The following is a 19825-nucleotide window of genomic DNA, read 5'->3' as shown; positions in this document are numbered from 1 at the left end:
ACAACACTGAGGACACTGTGGCACTGCTGTAGACAACACTGAGGGCACTGTGGCACTGCTGTAGACAACACTGAGGACACTGTGGCACTGCTGTAGACAACACTGAGGACACTGCTGTAGACAACACTGAGGACACTGTGGCACTGCTGTAGACAACACTGAGGACACTGCTGTAGACAACACTGAGGGCACTGTGGCACTGCTGTAGACAACACTGAGGGCACTGTGGCACTGCTGTAGACAACACTGAGGACACTGCTGTAGACAACACTGAGGACACTGTGGCACTGCTGTAGACAACACTGAGGGCACTGTGGCACTGCTGTAGACAACACTGAGGGCACTGTGGCACTGCTGTAGACAACACTGAGGGCACTGTGGCACTGCTATAGACAACACTGAGAGCACTGTGGCACTGCTGTAGACAACACTGAGGACACTGTGGCACTGCTGTAGACAACACTGAGGCACTGTGGCACTGCTGTAGACAACACTGAGGGCACTGTGGCACTGCTGTAGACAACACTGAGGCACTGTGGCACTGCTGTAGACAACACTGAGGACACTGTGGCACTGCTGTAGACAACACTGGGGGCACTGCTGTAGACAACACTGAGGGCACTGTGGCACTGCTGTAGACAACACTGAGGGCACTGTGGCACTGCTGTAGACAACACTGAGGACACTGCTGTAGACAACACTGAGGGCACTGTGGCACTGCTGTAGACAACACTGAGAGCACTGTGGCACTGCTGTAGACAACACTGAGGACACTGTGGCACTGCTGTAGACAACACTGAGGACACTGTGGCACTGCTGTAGACAACACTGGGGGCACTGCTGTAGACAACACTGAGGGCACTGTGGCACTGCTGTAGACAACACTGTGGCACTGTGGCACTGCTGTAGACAACACTGAGGGCACTGTGGCACTGCTGTAGACAACACTGAGGACACTGTGGCACTGCTGTAGACAACACTGAGGACACTGTGGCACTGCTGTAGACAACACTGAGAGCACTGTGGCACTGCTGTAGACAACACTGAGGACACTGTGGCACTGCTGTAGACAACACTGAGGACACTGTGGCACTGCTGTAGACAACACTGAGGGCACTGTGGCACTGCTGTAGACAACACTGAGAGCACTGTGGCACTGCTGTTGACAACACTGAGGACACTGTGGCACTGCTGTAGACAACACTGAGGACACTGTGGCACTGCTGTAGACAACACTGAGAGCACTGTGGCACTGCTGTAGACAACACTGAGGACACTGTGGCACTGCTGTAGACAACACTGAGGGCACTGTGGCACTGCTGTAGACAACACTGAGGACACTGCTGTAGACAACACTGAGGACACTGTGGCACTGCTGTAGACAACACTGTGGCACTGCTGTAGACAACACTGAGGGCACTGCTGTAGACAACACTGAGGGCACTGTGGCACTGCTGTAGACAACACTGAGGACACTGTGGCACTGCTGTAGACAAAACTGAGGACACTGTGGCACTGCTGTAGACAACACTGAGGACACTGTGGCACTGCTGTAGGCAACACTGTGGCACTGCTGTAGACAACACTGAGGACACTGTGGCACTGCTGTAGACAACACTGAGGGCACTGTGACACTGCTGTAGACAACACTGAGGGCACTGTGACACTGCTGTAGACAACACTGAGGGCACTGTGGCACTGCTGTAGACAACACTGAGGACACTGTGGCACTGCTGTAGACAACACTGAGGGCACTGTGGCACTGCTGTAGACAACACTGAGGACACTGCTGTAGACAACACTGAGGACACTGTGGCACTGCTGTAGACAACACTGAGGGCACTGTGGCACTGCTGTAGACAACACTGAGGACACTGTGGCACTGCTGTAGACAACACTGAGAGCACTGTGGCACTGCTGTAGACAACACTGAGGACACTGTGGCACTGCTGTAGACAACACTGAGGGCACTGTGGCACTGCTGTAGACAACACTGAGGACACTGTGGCACTGCTGTAGACAACACTGAGGACACTGTGGCACTGCTGTAGACAACACTGAGGGCACTGTGGCACTGCTATAGACAGCATTACCATGATATGACAGTTATGCAGACAATACCATATTGTACTATAGGAGTGACTGAGGGGAGTATTAAAATGTGAAGATGATTGATCAATATGTGATGTCTCGGTCTTGTTTAATGTTGTGCCTCTGTACCTCCTCTCTCTCCGTGTGCGCGTCAGAATTCCCAGGGTCCTCCCGTACTGTCCCAGATACACAGAGCCTCACTGCCATCCTCTCCACTGTCTGTGAGCTGGAGCGATCAGCCAACTTCCCAGCTCTGAGACAGAGGGGGAGGGGGGGGAGAGGAGAGCTGACAGAACAGCCATCGCAACCCCAACACTGAGCAACAACATGCTGTTGTAGGAGCAGTAGAAAAGGCTGAAACAGGGAGAGAGCGAGAGGAGGGGAGAGAGGGAGGAGGGGAGAGAGGAGAAATGCTGATAATGCAGACTGCACTCCCTCAGAGAGATGGAGGGAGCGCTTGGCAGACTGAGAGAGGCAGAGGGACTCAGACAGACAGAAGAACATGAGACAGTGGCAGACTGAGAGAGGCAGAGGGACTCAGACAGACAGAAGAACATGAGACAGTGGCAGACTGAGGGAGGCAGAGGGACTCAGACAGACAGAAGGACATGAGACAGTGACAGACTGAGGGAGGCAGAGGGACTCAGACAGACAGAAGAACATGAGACAGTGGCAGACTGAGGGAGGCAGAGGGACTCAGACAGACAGAAGAACATGAGACAGTGACAGACTGAGGGAGGCAGAGGGACTCAGACAGACAGAAGAACATGAGACAGTGACAGACTGAGGGAGGCAGAGGGACTCAGACAGACAGAAGAACATGAGACAGTGACAGACTGAGGGAGGCAGAGGGACTCAGACAGACAGAAGAACATGAGACAGTGACAGACTGAGAGAGGCAGAGGGACTCAGACAGACAGAAGAACATGAGACAGTGGCAGACTGAGGGAGGCAGAGGGACTCAGACAGACAGAAGAACATGAGACAGTGGCAGACTGAGGGAGGCAGAGGGACTCAGACAGAAGAACATGAGACAGTGACAGACTGAGGGAGGCAGAGGGACTCAGACAGACAGAAGAACATGAGACAGTGACAGACTGAGAGAGGCAGAGGGACTCAGACAGACAGAAGAACATGAGACAGTGGCAGACTGAGGGAGGCAGAGGGACTCAGAGACAGAAGAACATGAGACAGTGACAGACTGAGGGAGGCAGAGGGACTCAGACAGACAGAAGAACATGAGACAGTGACAGACTGAGGGAGGCAGAGGGACTCAGACAGACAGAAGAACATGAGACAGTGACAGACTGAGAGAGGCAGAGGGACTCAGACAGACAGAACATGAGACAGGGACAGACTGAGAGAGGCAGAGGGACTCAGACAGAAGAACTGAGTGAGTTTTGGAATCAAGGATTAATTTGTGCCATTTTTCAAAGTGCAAACACTCATCCCCAGTAACTACCGGGGCACCTGTGTGAGCACGTCACCTGCAGTGTACCTGTATTGACCTGACCTTACAGAGCACAACGTCCTGAGTCAAAGTCAGATCGGCTTCCTACCAAACTGCCACACATCCAATCACATTTACACCATACACACACTTATAAACAAACAAAAAAAAGTGTTTATCTGCTTTATTGATTTCAACAAAGCGTTTGATTTAATTTGGCAGGAAGGACTGTTTTATAAACGTCTTCAAAGTGATGCATAAGGTGAAGTCATTTAATGTAATTGAATCAATATACTCAGAGAACAGGCGCATAGTTAATTGGAGGCAAAAGAAGAGAGCTCTTTTCTTGCGGCTGTGGAGTGAGACGGGGTGCCTGAGCCCAATATCAATATCTATATCAATGAGCAGGTAGCCTGAGCCCAGTATCAATATCTATATCAATGAGCAGGCAGAGGTGTTGGAACAGTCTGCAGCTCCTGGTCTTACACTACATGACACAGAGATCCAGTTCCTGCTCTGTTTGGATGACCTGGTCCTGCTGTTGCCCACAGAACAGAGCCCGGCACTGCTGGAGCAGTACTGTCACACCTGGGCACTGACAGCTCATATGACCCAGAACAAGGGCTGCAGCAGAGCCTGGCACTGCTGGAGCAGTACTGTCACACCTGGGCACTGACAGCTCGTCTTGACCCAGAACAGGGGCGGCAGCAGAGCCTGGCACTGCTGGAGCAGTACTGTCTTACCTGGGCACTGCAGCTTATCTGACAGGGGGTCAGTACAGAGAGACAGGGGGTCAGTACAGACAGAGGGGGTCAGTACAGAGAGACAGGGGGTCAGTACAGAGAGAGGGGGTCAGTATAGAGAGACAGGGTCAGAAACACTGTTAGATACACTGAGACTAGCAAGGCGAGTAAGATGTTGAAAGAGGGCGTGTGGGAGGGACTGAGAAAGAGAAAGAGAGGCAGAGAGATATGGGAAGAGGCTTTGGGATAGACAGCCTGAGATGGGCCTATTCCATGCTACGTCCGCCTCTCTCTCCTCCTCCCCTGCTCTCTGCGTCTCTCCCCCTCCCTCCCCCTCCCTGTGTTTGCTCTCTCTGTCCGGCTCTCTATTAAAATGCCATCAGCCCGTGTAATGAATTGCAGTGTCGGAGTGAGCGATTGTCTTACAGGGAGGAGAGGAGGGCTCTCTGGCCCAGGTGTCCTCCTGGGGATAGCTTGCAGATTTAATTAATGTACTTAGAAAAAACCTCTGCTCTGTCGGAGCTGAGGGACAGACAGGCAGGTGTCACAGCCAAGCGGGGTGATAGTGCAGCGTTCCAGAGACAGACCCCTGTGTGAATGGCGTGGGCGGCTCTCTCTTATGTGTTTTAACATGTCAGATGTCATTTAAAACCGCAAGCGACACTCCAAAAGCACCATCTTCATTTCAGGGAGACGTCCCCTGAATTTTCCTTCGCTTTCAACACGCTCGTTGTCCCAACCAGTTCCTCTGGCTCCAGGAGGAGTGTCCTGAAGGAATCTGGCAGTGTGTCCTCATAGCTGAGTCTCTTTGCTGAGTGCCAACATGGCACAGTTCATCATGTATGTGCCCTGTGCCCAGTGTGGTCATCGTCCATGTGCCCAGTGTGCCCCTCATGTATGTGCCCAGTGTGGTCATCGTCCATGTGCGCAGTGTGCCCCTCATGTATGTGCCCAGTGCTCAGTGTGGCCATCATGCATGTGCCCAGTGTGGTCATCGTCCATGTGCCCAGTGTGCCCCTCATGTATGTGCCCTGTTGGATCTGTACCTGTTGTACACACTTGAGCACTGGTGTCGGTGGACTGTCACGGATCCGTCAGGCCCAGGAGAGGCTCTGTTCGGACTCTTGCACCACACCCACACTGCCCAACCAGGATGTCCCAGCCCAGGAGAAGTGCAGAATTCCTGGTCCTGGTCCTTCTCTACAGCTGACAGGTGCCGAGCAGACTGGAGCTCAGGAGAAAACCTCTCCTGTCAACAGCTTTCTCCTCACGTTATATCTGAGACAGTTAAACCATGTTAAAAAGGGCAGGGAGTGGGGTAGGATGGGAGGTATTTGTATTCCTTTAGTCACCTCGGCTTGTGAGAGGAATGCCCTGTCAGAACACAGGTCACTGCAGCATCTTAGCTAGTTGCTAGGTTGAGTGTTCAATGAAATAAGAAGAGACATCATCGACAAATTTAATTTACAAGCGACACCTATTAACTGCACATTTAACAGGCTGCAGCAGGACCTTGTCACTGTGTGTGTGAGTCTGAGAGTGTGTGTGAGTATGAGAGTGTGTGTAAGAGTCTAAGAGTGTGTGTGAGTCTGAGAGTGTGTGCGAGTCTAAGAGTGTGTGTGTGTCTGAGACTGTGTGAGTATGGGTGTGTATGAGAGTCTAAGAGTGTGTGTGAGTATGAGAGTGTGTGAGTCTGAGAGTGTGTGTGTGTCTGAGACTGTGTGTGCCATCTGAGAGTGTGTGCAAGTCTGAGAGTGTGTGTGAGTCTGAGAGTGTGTGTGTGAGAGTCTGAGAGTGTGTGAGAGTCTGAGAGTGTGTGTGAGTATGAGTGTGTGTGAGAGACTGAGAGTGTGTGTGAGTATGAGTGTGTGTGTGAGAGTATGAGTGTGTGTGTGAGTCTGAGAGTGTGTGTGTGTCTGAGACTGTGTGTGCCATATGAGTGTGTGTGCAAGTCTGAGAGTGTGTGAGAGTCTGATAGTGTGTGTGAGAATGACATTGTGTGTGTGTCAGAGAGTGTGTTTGTGAGTCTGAGTGTGTGTGTGTCAGAGACTGTGTGTGGGTCTGACAGTGTGTGTGAGTATGAGAGTGTGAGAGTATGAGTGTGTGTGAGACTCTGACAGTGAGTGAGTATGAGAGTGTGTGTGAGAGTTTGAGAGTGTGTGAACCAACATGAGCCCCCTGTCAGTGTAATCTGATTGAGCTGGGAGATTAATGCTCGCTAATCCCTAATTATAATCCCCCCTTTCCTGCTCTTCCTCCTGGCAGGCAGGCAGTGATAATTGGAGCGACAGGGCCTGGAACAAAGAGAAAGCCGCTCTGATGGAATGAACGGGATTAGCCGAGGCCAGGTTAAACGACAGGAGCCACAGAGCTCAAAGCCCTTGATGTGCTCTGTGGGACAGCGAGCGGTTATAGCATCCCGATAGACTAGGCAGCGAGCGCACAGTGGGAGGACACAAACATTCCTAACAGGATTCATTTAAATAATCTTCTTCACCTGCACTAATTCTTTTGTTGGTGCAGCACACACCAGCCCACAGATGCTAGACTGTAGCTGGCGCCAGTGGCCATTTGCAGATAGCCCTCGGCTCTTCCCGAATTCACATGCCCCCCCTGTGCCAGACCGTGGTGCAGAGGATTTTGAGAGTGGGACCTGTTAACAAGGACACAGGCTCCATTTACAGGTCTTTGTCTGAATAGGACACTAAACCGCCTTAGGTTAAGAATCAGCCAGGGCTTACTCTGCCAATCACAGCCAGAACAGAGGGCCATTAAAACCTGGCACTCTGGTGTTCAGTGCTGCAGATGTGCACTGTGGGGGCACTACGCGTGTACTAGTCCCTCTCTGTTTCTTTGTGTCGAAGAAAACTCAGTCTTCACTCAGGTTGGCAGATTGTCAGTCTGCTGAAGGGGAGCTTCGCACAGAGTCAGGGTGTCCCCAGCACTCGGGAGATATGCTCACTGGACTGTCCAGTAGTTACGCCTTTCCTTTTCTACAGTACATGAGATCACTTTATGCTTTTATGCCGCTGTGTGCTTTAACCCCTCTGCTCCCTCCGATCTCAGGCAGCGTGCGTTAATGGCTCCTTCTCCCCCTGCCCCAGGTGAACGGGAAGGAGCTGTCGCGCCTGTCCCAGGAGCAGACTCTGGAGGCACTGCGAGCGTCCCGGGACCCCCTGGTCATCCAGGTCCTGAGGAAGAGCCCGCGGGTGAAGGGGGGGGCCGCGGGGGGCACAGGGGGTCAAGGGGGTCCCGCTCCAGCCCTGGACTTTGTGGACAATGGCACCCAGACTGACATCAGCTTTCAGCACATCCTGGCCCTGGGCAAGCTGCAGCCTCCCTCCCCGCCTCTGCCGCCCCTGCTGGAGCCCTACGTGCTGTCCGAGCTGTGAGTCCCCGTGCGCCGTTCTGTCTGTGGTGTGTCGGGGCGGGCCCGGGTACCCCCGCGCCTGAGCCCTGTCTGTGTGTCTGCCCACAGGCCCGCCTTAGAGCACGAGTATTACGACCCCAACGACTACCTGGACAGCTCCCACCACGAAGTGGACAGGCAGGACGAGCTGGAGTATGAGGTCAGGGGCGGGGGGCGGTCTCTTTTTCTCTCTCCCTCCCTCCCTCCCTCTCCATCTCTCCCCCCCCCCGCGCGCGACCTTCGCCATCTCGCCTCTCTGCCGCGCTCCCTCACACTCACTCCTCGCCCTCACGCTCTTGCTGTAATGTGGTCCTCCTTCCAGGAGGTGGAGCTGTACAAATCGAGCCAGCAGGACAAGCTGGGGCTGACCGTGTGTTACCGCACGGATGACGAGGAGGACCTGGGAATCTACGTGGGGGAGGTCAGTCTCTCTTTCTGTATGTATATTTGTAAGAGTGCGTCTACACTGTGTGTGTGAAGAGAGAGGAGTCTGTTTTGCCAAATGTACATGTACGTTGGGATTCATATTCGTGCTGTTGTCTCTGGACGTGTACAATAAACAACATTTACACGCAATGCACATTACAAAACAGTAACTTAAGTGTACACTTAAGACTCATGTTTATCTTGACCCATCATTTACAACTTCTAGACAATGAAGGCAAACAAAATGTTAGGGTATCAACAACATACCAACAAGGTCTCATTGGGGGAGAAAACCATGAAGGGATCCTGAAAGGCATCAACAGAACCAACCCAGTGGATTTCTTCAGATCCAACGGTGAAACGCCAACCAGACAGCACAGGTGGAAAGAGTGTGTGGAAGTGCATCTAAGACCGAGACCAGACTCCCGTGAAGTGCGTAGTTTAGGACCCTGTGCAGACGGTATAATCCGGAAGAGACTGGAGAAGGGCTCCAGGGAAAACGCGGTGAGGAATGGAAGGGATGGCGAACCGGGGGGGCGGCGCCGACAGTGATCCGGGTGCATTGGGGAGCGCAGGCAAACAAGTCCAAAACAGTCCAAGCAGGAAATCCGGGGCGCAGTCCGAAATCCAGAACCAGGGGATTCAAACAAGACAAGAAGATTAAAAACAGGAATGGGGACATGGAACTAGGAAACTAAAAATGGAGTGACGAGGCCAGGCACTCCGGGCCCCGGACTCAGCTGGGTCAGGACGCCGATCGGAGGCCTATGCCTTCAATCCGCGGACGTAGGGCGACTTGATGCTGGGCGGGCCTTCGGGCGTCCGTCTTCCAGTGCAGAGCCCCGAGCTTCAGAGGCAAGAGGTTTAAATAATAGACGGGACAGGGGGACAGGTGAACGTGATGCTGAAACTCAAACACAAAAGGGTCGGAGCGCCCTCTGGAGGAGGGATGACAATCGTGACAGGCTGTGGGGGTGTGGAACGAGCTACACCACTGGCTACCAAACGAACTAGTCCAGAAGGGGAAGTCCGAAAGGGGGGAGATCAGGCGCAGCCCGGGGTCCAGGAACCGGGAGATCCATCCAGGCAAACACAGGGAACAGGAATCCAGAAACGTAGAGGGTTTAAACCATCACGGAGCCAGGCGCTCTGAGCCCCGGGCACAGGGGTCAGGACGCTGTGACGAAGCCTGTGTCCTCGGGCCACTCCTGCCCCCAGTGCTGAGCCTTGAGCTGCGGAGGCACCGGGCTTAAATAGTTAAGAGGGAATAAGATTCAGGTGAAACTAATAACAGCAGGGACACAGCGGAAAAGGTAGGAGTGCCCCCTAGTGGAGGGAAGACGGTGCTCAGTGGCCTGACACTCTCTCCCGCGCGTCTCTCCCCAGGTGAACCCCAACAGCATCGCGGCCAAAGACGGGCGAATCCGAGAGGGTGACAGGATACTGCAGGTACCGCCAGATCGACTGTGGCCAGATTTCCCCCTGGCCTTCATTATTGCCCATGCTCTTTCTGAGAAACGGCCCTTGATTATTAATGACAAAGGAGAGTTGGGACTTCTGTTTTCCGTCTCATCCAAAGGACAGTGTCTTTTTTCCAGTAAAAAAAAAAGCCCCATCCCTGTACTGTGGCATCAAGATCTACCCATAGAAGGTGAGCACCCCCTACTGGTTCCAGCATCAGTTTTAGTTTCTCCCGGGGGGTCTCCCATCCAGGTACTGGCCAGGCTCACTCCTGCTGAGTTTCAGTGGGCTGCCAGCTGGGAGCCGCAGGGTGATAGAGCTGTGCTATCGGGCCTGCTCACGCCGTGGAAATATTCAGCGCTGTCCTCTCTCTCAGATCAATGGCATGGATGTCCAGAATCGGGAGGAGGCTGTGGCCATCCTGACCAGAGAGGACAGCACGAACATCTCCCTCCTGCTGGCCCGGCCGGACATCGAGGTCAGCCCTCTGCACACGTAGTGTGTCTCTGTCTGTTCGCGTCTCTGATTCTCTGTGGCTTAGATACATTACAGCATTCTTATTTTATTCATTCTCATTTACATTCTTATTAAAATACATTACAACATTCTTATTTTAATTAATTAGTTCAGGACTGCTGTACTCACAAGGGCAAAAAGTTAAATAACACAAAAGCATTCACAAATTCATACAATATGTTGCACTGCAGGGCAAGAGTTCCATACAGCACTGGAGGAATGGCAGTAGATGGTTAATTCTACAGGATTCCAAAGTACGTCCCATGTAAGAGGGGACCCACTTCACCCCAGTCCTAAATTATTGCCCCCACCTGGTTTGACATCTAGCAGCCATACTGCACCACCAGCCCCACCTGGGAGACACACAGTGTTCATTCTGCACCAGCAGGCCCACCTGGGAGGCACAAGTGACCTCACCTGGCCTCACTCTACCTCTCCTGACCTCACCTGTTCTCACCTGACCTCGCCTGGCCTCACCTGACCTCGCCAGACCTCACCTGTCCTCGCCTGACCTTGCCTGTTCTCACCTGACCTCACCTGACCTCGCCTGACCTCGCCTGTGTGTCTGTGTTTCTTTCTGAACGGCTGAGGAGCCCCCTGCAGTGCGCAGCCCCAAGTTCTTGCCTTTAAAAATTCTCCCAAGTGTGCTCCCAAGTGTTTTGGAGGTGAAGAGGCATCCGCAAAGAATTAGAGAGTTATTAATGTTAATTAAATCTAATTTATAGGGAAATTGTCTGATTATGTTAATTAATGCCGTAAACTGACATTGACAGCATAGCTTAGTGGGGAGACACACTCACACATACAAATATACACACAGACGTGCGGCACACACACAGACACACATCATTACCCCCGAGTGTGTGTCTCAGCTCTCTTACCCTGCAGGCATCCCCTTCAGACAGCCCCAGCCAGCAGTTAGCAGCCCCGTGACAGTGAGCCTCCCTGTCTCTCACCCACATCCCTTGCTGTTTGTGTTGTGTGTTTTGACACTGGCAATTACCATATTTTAATGCACACGCTCCCTGTCTGCCCAGATCTATCAATCTATCAATCAATCACTCTCTCAGGGATTCTGATTATATTTCATGGAAACACGTTTTCCTGGAGGAGCACTCTTATTAAAGCAGCTCCCCAAGAGTCATTTTCCAACAGGCTATAGAACAGTCCTGTTACAATAGGGGCTACAGTCCCAGTACAGTAGAACAGTCCTGTTACAATAGGGGCTACAGTCCCAGTACAGTAGAACAGTCCTGTTACAATAGGAGCTACAGTCCCAGTGCAGTAGAACAGTCCTGTTACAATAGGGGCTACAGTCCCAGTGCAGTAGAACAGTCCTGTTACAATAGGGGCTACAGTCCCAGTACAGTAGAACAGTCCTGTTACAATAGGAGCTACAGTCCCAGTACAGTAGAACAGTCCTGTTACAATAGGGGCTACAGTCCCAGTACAGTAGAACAGTCCTGTAACAATAGGGGCTACGGTCCCAGTACAGTAGAATTGTATTATTATGTACTGTATAAGAGAATAACAGTACAGTATTATAAGTACAATAATAGCTACGTAACAATAAGGATCTATAGTAACAATACACAATAATACTTACAACAAGGTACTGTAAGAAACAAAGAAAATCTCTTTGAGAAGTTCAGAGGTGAGGCAGCATGATGGAGTGGACGCTATTTCAGCTATCGGTATGTTGTAGACAGCAGCACTAATCAATAATCAGTAATCAATCACTGGGACAGAATCATGCCTGTCCTGTGCCAGCCCTTCTGAGTTCCTACTGCCTTGGACATCTGGGCAGCTGGTGGCGGTACTCAATTCCTGTTACCTGGACACTCCCTTGAAGTCTGAGGGAGTGCAGTGCTGTAGATCTTTACTGGAATTCAATGTGATTCTTGCAGCCCGCTTAAAAACAGGATCTAGAATTGTTGGTTGTGTGTGAGTTTCTGTCCAGCCATGCAGAATGGACAGAGCCTCTGTTCCTTGCTGTGGTCCTGGGAGGCTGTAGACTGACCATTGAGGGTTTCATGATGTGCATGATCCCTGAGTTACTGGAACAAGTGTCTTACCTACATCACCAGCAGAGCCTGCTGGTAGCTCATTTCTATAAGCCTTGCTTGAACGGGTCAACACTGCGATGGCCTGTATGATGGCCTAATGTGGGATTAGGGTCGACCGTCAAGAGAACATGCTTCCTGAGAGAGAAGCTGACAGTTTTATCTCTGCAGTGGAGAGGGAGGGAGAGGTCTGGTGTTGTTTAGGTTGCCTCAGGGCTACTGCTCTGAGACAGAGGCATGTCCTGAATCACACACACACACACACAGATGCACACTTACAAACACGGACATGCACACACTCATACACTGACACACTCATACATACAGATACGCACGCACACGTACACACACAAAGACATACATACACACAGATGAACACACACATGGACAATCACAGGCACAAACACACTTGCACACAGAGACGTGTCACACACAGACAATCACACACACAAACACACTACACAGAGACACGCACAATCACAGGCACAAACACACTACACAGGCACACACAAACACACTACACAGAGACACACGCACAGACAATCACAGGCACAAACACACTACACAGACACACACAAACACACTACACAGGGACACACGCACAGACAATCACACGCGCACACACAGGCAGTGATGCTGTGTGTGTTTCAGCTGGGGAGGCGCTGGCAGGACAGTGACCGCGATGACCTGCTGGACGAGCCTGGCTCTGACACTGACAGCAAGAGACCAGCGCAGGTAAACACACACCTACTGCACAACACTCCACACACACCTACTGCACAACACTCCACACACACCTACTGCACAACACACTCCACACACACCTACTGCACAACACTCCACTGCTGGACGAGCCTGGCTCTGACACTGACAGCAAGAGACCAGCGCAGGTAAACACACACCTACTGCACAACACTCCACACACACCTACTGCACAACACTCCACACACACCTACTGCACAACACACTCCACACACACCTACTGCACAACACTCCACTGCTGGACGAGCCTGGCTCTGACACTGACAGCAAGAGACCAGCGCAGGTAAACACACACCTACTGCACAACACTCCACACACACCTACTGCACAACACTCCACACACACCTACTGCACAACACACTCCACAACACACTCCACACACACTCCACAACACACCTACTGCACAACACTCCACACACACCTACTGCACAACACTCCACACACACCTACTGCACAACACTCCACTGCTGGACGAGCCTGGCTCTGACACTGACAGCAAGAGACCAGCGCAGGTAAACACACACCTACTGCACAACACTCCACACACACCTACTGCACAACACACTCCACACACACTCCACAACACACCTACTGCACAACACTCCACAACACTCCACACACACCTACTGCACAACACACTCCACACACCTACTGCACAACACTCCACAACACACCTACTGCACAACACTCCACACACACCTACTGCACAACACTCCACACAACACACCTACTGCACAACACTCCACACACCTACTGCACAACACTCCACACACACCTACTGCACAACACTCCACACAACACACCTACTGCACAACACTCCACACACCTACTGCACAACACACTCCACACACCTACTGCACAACACTCCACAACACACCTACTGCACAACACACTCCACACACCTACTGCACAACACTCCACACACCTACTGCACAACACACTCCACACACACCTACTGCACAACACTCCACACACACCTACTGCACAACACACTCCACAACAAACTCCACACACACCTACTGCACAACACACTCCACACACACCTACTGCACAACACACTCCACAACACACCTACTGCACAACACACTCCACACACCTACTGCACAACACTCCACAACACACCTACTGCACAACACACTCCACACACCTACTGCACAACACTCCACAACACACCTACTGCACAACACACTCCACACACCTACTGCACAACACTCCACACACCTACTGCACAACACACTCCACACACACCTACTGCACAACACTCCACACACCTACTGCACAACACACTCCACACACCTACTGCACAACACTCCACACACACCTACTGCACAACACACTCCACAACACACTCCACACACACTCCACAACACACCTACTGCACAACACTCCACAACACTCCACACACACCTACTGCACAACACACTCCACACACCTACTGCACAACACTCCACAACACACCTACTGCACAACACTCCACACACACCTACTGCACAACACTCCACACAACACACCTACTGCACAACACTCCACACACCTACTGCACAACACTCCACACACACCTACTGCACAACACTCCACACAACACACCTACTGCACAACACTCCACACACCTACTGCACAACACACTCCACACACCTACTGCACAACACTCCACAACACACCTACTGCACAACACACTCCACACACCTACTGCACAACACTCCACACACCTACTGCACAACACACTCCACACACACCTACTGCACAACACTCCACACACACCTACTGCACAACACACTCCACAACAAACTCCACACACACCTACTGCACAACACACTCCACACACACCTACTGCACAACACACTCCACAACACACCTACTGCACAACACACTCCACACACCTACTGCACAACACTCCACAACACACCTACTGCACAACACACTCCACACACCTACTGCACAACACTCCACAACACACCTACTGCACAACACACTCCACACACCTACTGCACAACACTCCACACACCTACTGCACAACACACTCCACACACACCTACTGCACAACACTCCACACACACCTACTGCACAACACACTCCACACACCTACTGCACAACACACTCCACAACAAACTCCACACACACCTACTGCACAACACACTCCACAACACACTCCACAACACACTCCACACACACCTACTGCACAACACACTCCACACACACTCCACAACACACTCCACACACACCAGCACTGGGAGGAAAGAGAAGGCAGATTTAGAGCTGTAAAACCATCAAGAGAGAAAAACCGAGCCTTCAAAATCAGCTAGAGATAAAAAAGGGCAATCAGTATGCCCTGTAAACTGGGGAATTATTCCAATTAGTGTGCAATCGATAGCAGTCTTAATGAAATTAGGACTGAGACAGAGTGCAGCTCTATAGCTCTGTGAAACCTGCTCTGCGGGTGGCCAGTGGTGATCGCTGTACAGACACTGTGTGCAGTGTCTCTCCTGTCCCTCTGTGTTCACTGTGAGCTGCAGGGGTGGGGCTGGGCTCAGAGCCCTGCCCAGAGGTCTGTCCCGAGTCTGCCCCTCCTGTGGGAGCTGCGGGAGTCCTCCGACACTCCCTGGTCTCGGCTGTGGGCTGTGTGCGATCGCCACGCTGGGGCCAGGGCTGCAGCCGCCAGCCCAGGTCACTGACACACCCGGTGTGATGGGGGGCCCATAGGAAGCAAACTGTACTTGAACAGTAAATGTATGTGTGCATATTTACATTCTATCCTTTCGCGTTTGCCTTAAAGCTGCAAACGTACGTACTTACGTGGAGTCGCACTGCCACCTAGTGTTCACTGTGTCTAATTGACTAAACCTGGTTCACTTTTGGAAAAGTGGAGGGAAATGTTATGATGCAAAGAGGCTTAAAATTGCACTGTTTTTCACGTGAAGCCTCAGAATAGATAGATGGGTCACTTACTAATGTGATCTGGCTGTTGCCGAGCTCTCTCGTTCGCAACGCGTTTCAGAGACGCGCACAGACACACGGACAGGCACACCTGCAGTCACACACGCCTCTGACACGCCTTCCTCTTCCTCCTCCCCGTGCCCCTCCGTGGCCTGCACCCCAAAACCGCCGGACCGGCACGCCGCCCCCCCCCCAGAACGACAACCAACTGGACGCCGCCGACCTGGACGCCGACCTGGCCGGGCTGGGCGTGGACTCCCTGGACAACGCCGCCCACCTGCCCCCCGAGCACCGCGGGGCCGGCCGGGGCGTGGGCGTGGGCGGGGGCGGGGTCGCGGGGGGCCGCCCCGGCGCCGGCCTGCGCCCCACGGTGCTGAGCAACAGCCAGGACCTGGACAGCGGCGTGGGGCGCACGGACGAGAGCACGCGCAACGAGGAGTCCTCGGAGCACGACCTGCTGGGCGACGAGCAGACCAGCGCCACCAACACGCCGGGCAGCCTGCGCAAGTTCCGCTGCGCCCGCGGCGACACGCCGCCCCTGCTGCACGGCCGCGAGCTGCACCTGAGCTCCGACTCCCTGCTGGGCCTGGAGCACGGCGGCGACCCCGCGGGCGCCATGATGCCCGGCCTGACGGAGGAGGAGTGCGAGCGCTACCGCGAGCTGCTGGAGATCAGGTGCCACTACGAGAAGAACGGCAACGGCCTGGCCGCGCTGCCGCTGGGGGGGCGGGCGGCGCCCCTTGACGTCAACCGCAACGAGAGCCTGCTGCAGCACGAGATGGCGCTGCTGGAGGAGGAGCTGCGCCACCTGGAGTTCAAGTGCCGCAACATCCTGCGGGCGCAGAAGATGCAGCAGCTGCGGGAGCGCTGCATGAAGGCCTGGCTGCTGGAGGAGGCGGCCCACGGCGACCTGCCCCCGCACGAGCTCTCGGACATCAACGAGCTGCCCGAGCGCTCCGACAAGGACAGCACCAGCGCCTACAACACGGGCGGGGAGAGCTGCCGCAGCACGCCGCTGGCGTCGGAGCTGCCGCCCGCCGCCGAGGAGGGGGGGCCGCCCTCCCCGCTGCCCCGGCCCGCGGCCCCGCCCCGCGAGCGGCCGGCCCACAACCTCAACCGGGCCCCGGAGGGAGGCCCCGGCCCGGCCAAGTTCCGCTCGCTGTCCCGGGACGGCGGGAGGAGGGGGTCGGCGGAGGGCGAGCGGGCCCGGCGCGGCCCCCGGGCGGGCGGGGGCGGCACGCTGGACCGCGCCGGGGGCCGCAGCGCCGAGAACAGCCCCTATTTCTCCCGCCGCCAGCGCGGGGCCCGGCTGCCCGAGCGCTACCAGAGCTGCATGCAGCTGCGCGGGCCGGCGGACGAGTCCGCGGGGGCGGGGGACGGCGGCCGGCTCAGCCCCTCGAGCCTGGCCGGCGCCTGCAAGGACCCCCCGGCCCCCGAGGAGCCCCCCGCCTTGCCCTCGCCCCCCCCCCACGGCCCCCTGCCCCTGCCCCTGCCCCTGTCCGCCCCCCAGGCCCCGCGCATGGAGTGGAAGGTGAAGGTGCGCAGCGACGGCTCGCGGTACGTGGCCAAGCGGCCCGTGAGGGACCGGCTGCTGAAGGCGCGGGCGCTGAAGATCCGCGAGGAGCGCAGCGGCATGACGACGGACGACGACGCGGTGAGCGAGATGAAGATGGGCCGCTACTGGAGCAAGGAGGAGCGCAAGCAGCAGCTGATGCGGGCCCGGGAGCAGCGCCGGCGCCGCGAGCTCATGATGCAGAGCCGGCTGGACTGCCTGCGCGAGCAGCAGCAGCAGCAGGGCGCCGGCGCGGGGACCGGGGCCGAGGGGGGCCGCGCCGAGGCCAGCATCCTGGAGCTCAGCCACCGCAAGACCATGAAGAAGAGGAACCGGCGCATCCTGGACAACTGGATCACCATCCAGGAGATGCTGGCCCACGGCACCCGCTCCGCCGACGGCAAGAGGGTCTACAACCCCCTGCTGTCCGTCACCACCGTCTGAGGGCCCGGGCCAGAGAGGGCAGGGTGGAGCGGAGTGGAGTGGAGTGGACTGGAGTGGATTGAGGAGACTGGAGTGGAGTGGACTGGAGTGGATTGAGGAGACTGTAGTGGAGTGGAGTGGGGGGGTGTATTGGAGTGGATTGAGGAGACTGTAGTGGAGTGGAGTGGACTGGGGGGGTGTATTGGAGTGGATTGAGGAGACTGTAGTGGAGTGGAGTGGGGGGGTGTATTGGAGTGGATTGAGGAGACTGTAGTGGACTGGGGGGGTGTATTGGAGTGGATTGAGGAGACTGGAGTGGAGTGGTGTGGACTGGGGGGGTGTATTGGAGTGGATTGAGGAGACTGGAGTGGAGTGGAGTGGAGTGGAGTGGAGTGGAGTGGAGTGGGGGGGGGGGAGGGGAGGAAGAGGAATAAAGGGAATTTACAGAGGAGGAAGAGATCAAGCGTGGGGGGTACAATGGGGAGTTCAGCTTTGTCCCAGCAGGAACTGGTCACCTCACGCCCAGCAGGACGTGCTGCTGTGGGGGCAGAGGCGTTGGTCACTTTCACCAGGAGCACAAGGAACTGACTGCCCGCTCCTGCCCTCCTGCCCTGCAGCCCTGCTCTGGACACCCGCTGGGCATAGGAGGCTGGACGCTGACAGACTGACCTCACCAGGACACTGGCCCCTCTTTACTGACCCCCACCCTCGCAGACGCTCTTGGACCCGCTGGTGCGTCAGGGATTCGATCCCACTGCCAACTTTTTTAGCTGACTATTTCCTTAAATAATTTCCTTGCCTTTCTACAACGTGCATTTATAAACTGTAACATATAAACTGTGGGACGGCGCGCTGCGATTCGGATTTTGGAAATCTTCGGAGAGGATGCTGACTGGGGATTGGGACTGCCCGCCCAGAAGCCTGGAGTGGTCCGTGGGGGAGGGAGGGAGAGGCTGGCGCGGGCCCAGGGGAGGCCCGTTCAGGGATCGAGTCCTGGGACCCTGACGCTGCTCTGGCACCTGTACGCTACGGGTGGATCGAGCCAGCCCAGACGGCCCAACACGGGCCTCGTCTGACCTTTCTGCTCCTCGATCTCTCCGGGTGGCGTCTCTCTTCCTCGCAGGTAGCTGCCACCGCCTGTGTCTTCGGCCAGTGCCTAGTGAGCCGTGCCTGGCGCTCGTACTCTCCCACCCAGAGGGCTAGTGGCACAGCCAGACCAAGGCAGCAGAGTTGCTGGCTCCGACGATGGCTGGCGCTGTTAGAAACGCTTCCCTGGTTTCTGAGGGAAGGGCGCGGCTCCCTCTCTTTCACCCGACACCCTCTTCTCTCCCTCCCCTCTCATCCTTGCGGGCCTTGCCAGAGGGGTCAGGTGTCCCTTCCCTGACCCAGCCTGCAGGAGGAGCCCTCTCCCTGCGTCCAGCTCCCCAGGGACGGGCACGGGCTTCACGGAGAGCTCTCCTGTCCCTCCGCCGGACCCCAGGGGCACTTCTGCGCCAACACAGACGCGCCCGGGTGATAGGAGACGTTGCGCAGCTATCTCGATACGTCCCGTTTTAGGGGGATGATCGCCTGATACTCCTTGGGAACGAAGCCATTGACATTCCTGGAAACAGGGCAAGCAGGGAGCACGCCAGGCAGGAAGGATGCCCCGGCGTTTCCAGGCGACACAATCTTCTGCTGCTGCTTCTCCAGGGAGGACTGGATATTGCAGTGACTTCTGCAAGTGGTGGGCTGGCAGACCTTGTTCCGAGGCTTGAAGAAAATCGCAGGTGACGCATGAGCGCGCGTCTGTGACATCAAACAGTGTAGACAAAACCTGTCGCTAAAGTTCAAATCGCCCTGACATTGAAGAACACAGACGTCATGAGCACTGGGACATTGTATACCTGCCTTTGCTGAGCACTGACATTGTGCATCAGCCCTGTAGAGAGCTCACAAGCCCAGCAGAGATCATCAGCATTGCGTCAGGTGCAGCCCCCACAGAGAGGCCTGCAA

At 54.9% G+C, this 19825-nt stretch overlaps 1 protein-coding gene across 4 annotated transcripts in view; it reads left to right on the top strand.

Annotated features, from left to right (window-relative positions):
- LOC107078118 (PDZ domain-containing protein 4) overlaps window positions 1-18214 on the top strand; it is a 49530-nt gene extending 31316 nt beyond the window's left edge. For 3 of the 4 annotated variants that reach the window (XM_069183583.1, XM_069183577.1, XM_069183571.1), the window contains 7 exons: window positions 7389-7672; window positions 7763-7853; window positions 8016-8114; window positions 9506-9568; window positions 9957-10058; window positions 12811-12894; window positions 16052-18214. In XM_069183583.1, coding sequence (XP_069039684.1) covers window positions 7389-7672; window positions 7763-7853; window positions 8016-8114; window positions 9506-9568; window positions 9957-10058; window positions 12811-12894; window positions 16052-17851 — 2523 coding nt within the window. In that variant the 3' untranslated portion in view covers window positions 17852-18214. The remainder of the gene's footprint in view (window positions 1-7388; window positions 7673-7762; window positions 7854-8015; window positions 8115-9505; window positions 9569-9956; window positions 10059-12810; window positions 12895-16051) is intronic. The other variant, XM_069183586.1, reaches the window with a different exon arrangement.
- Window positions 18215-19825: the final 1611 nt, after the last annotated feature.

This window comes from Lepisosteus oculatus, chromosome 2 (genome assembly GCF_040954835.1).
Source record: "Lepisosteus oculatus isolate fLepOcu1 chromosome 2, fLepOcu1.hap2, whole genome shotgun sequence".
NCBI lineage: Eukaryota > Metazoa > Chordata > Actinopteri > Semionotiformes > Lepisosteidae > Lepisosteus > Lepisosteus oculatus.
Note: the sequence above shows the minus strand (reverse complement) of the source record. Positions and strands in the feature narration are given on the sequence as shown.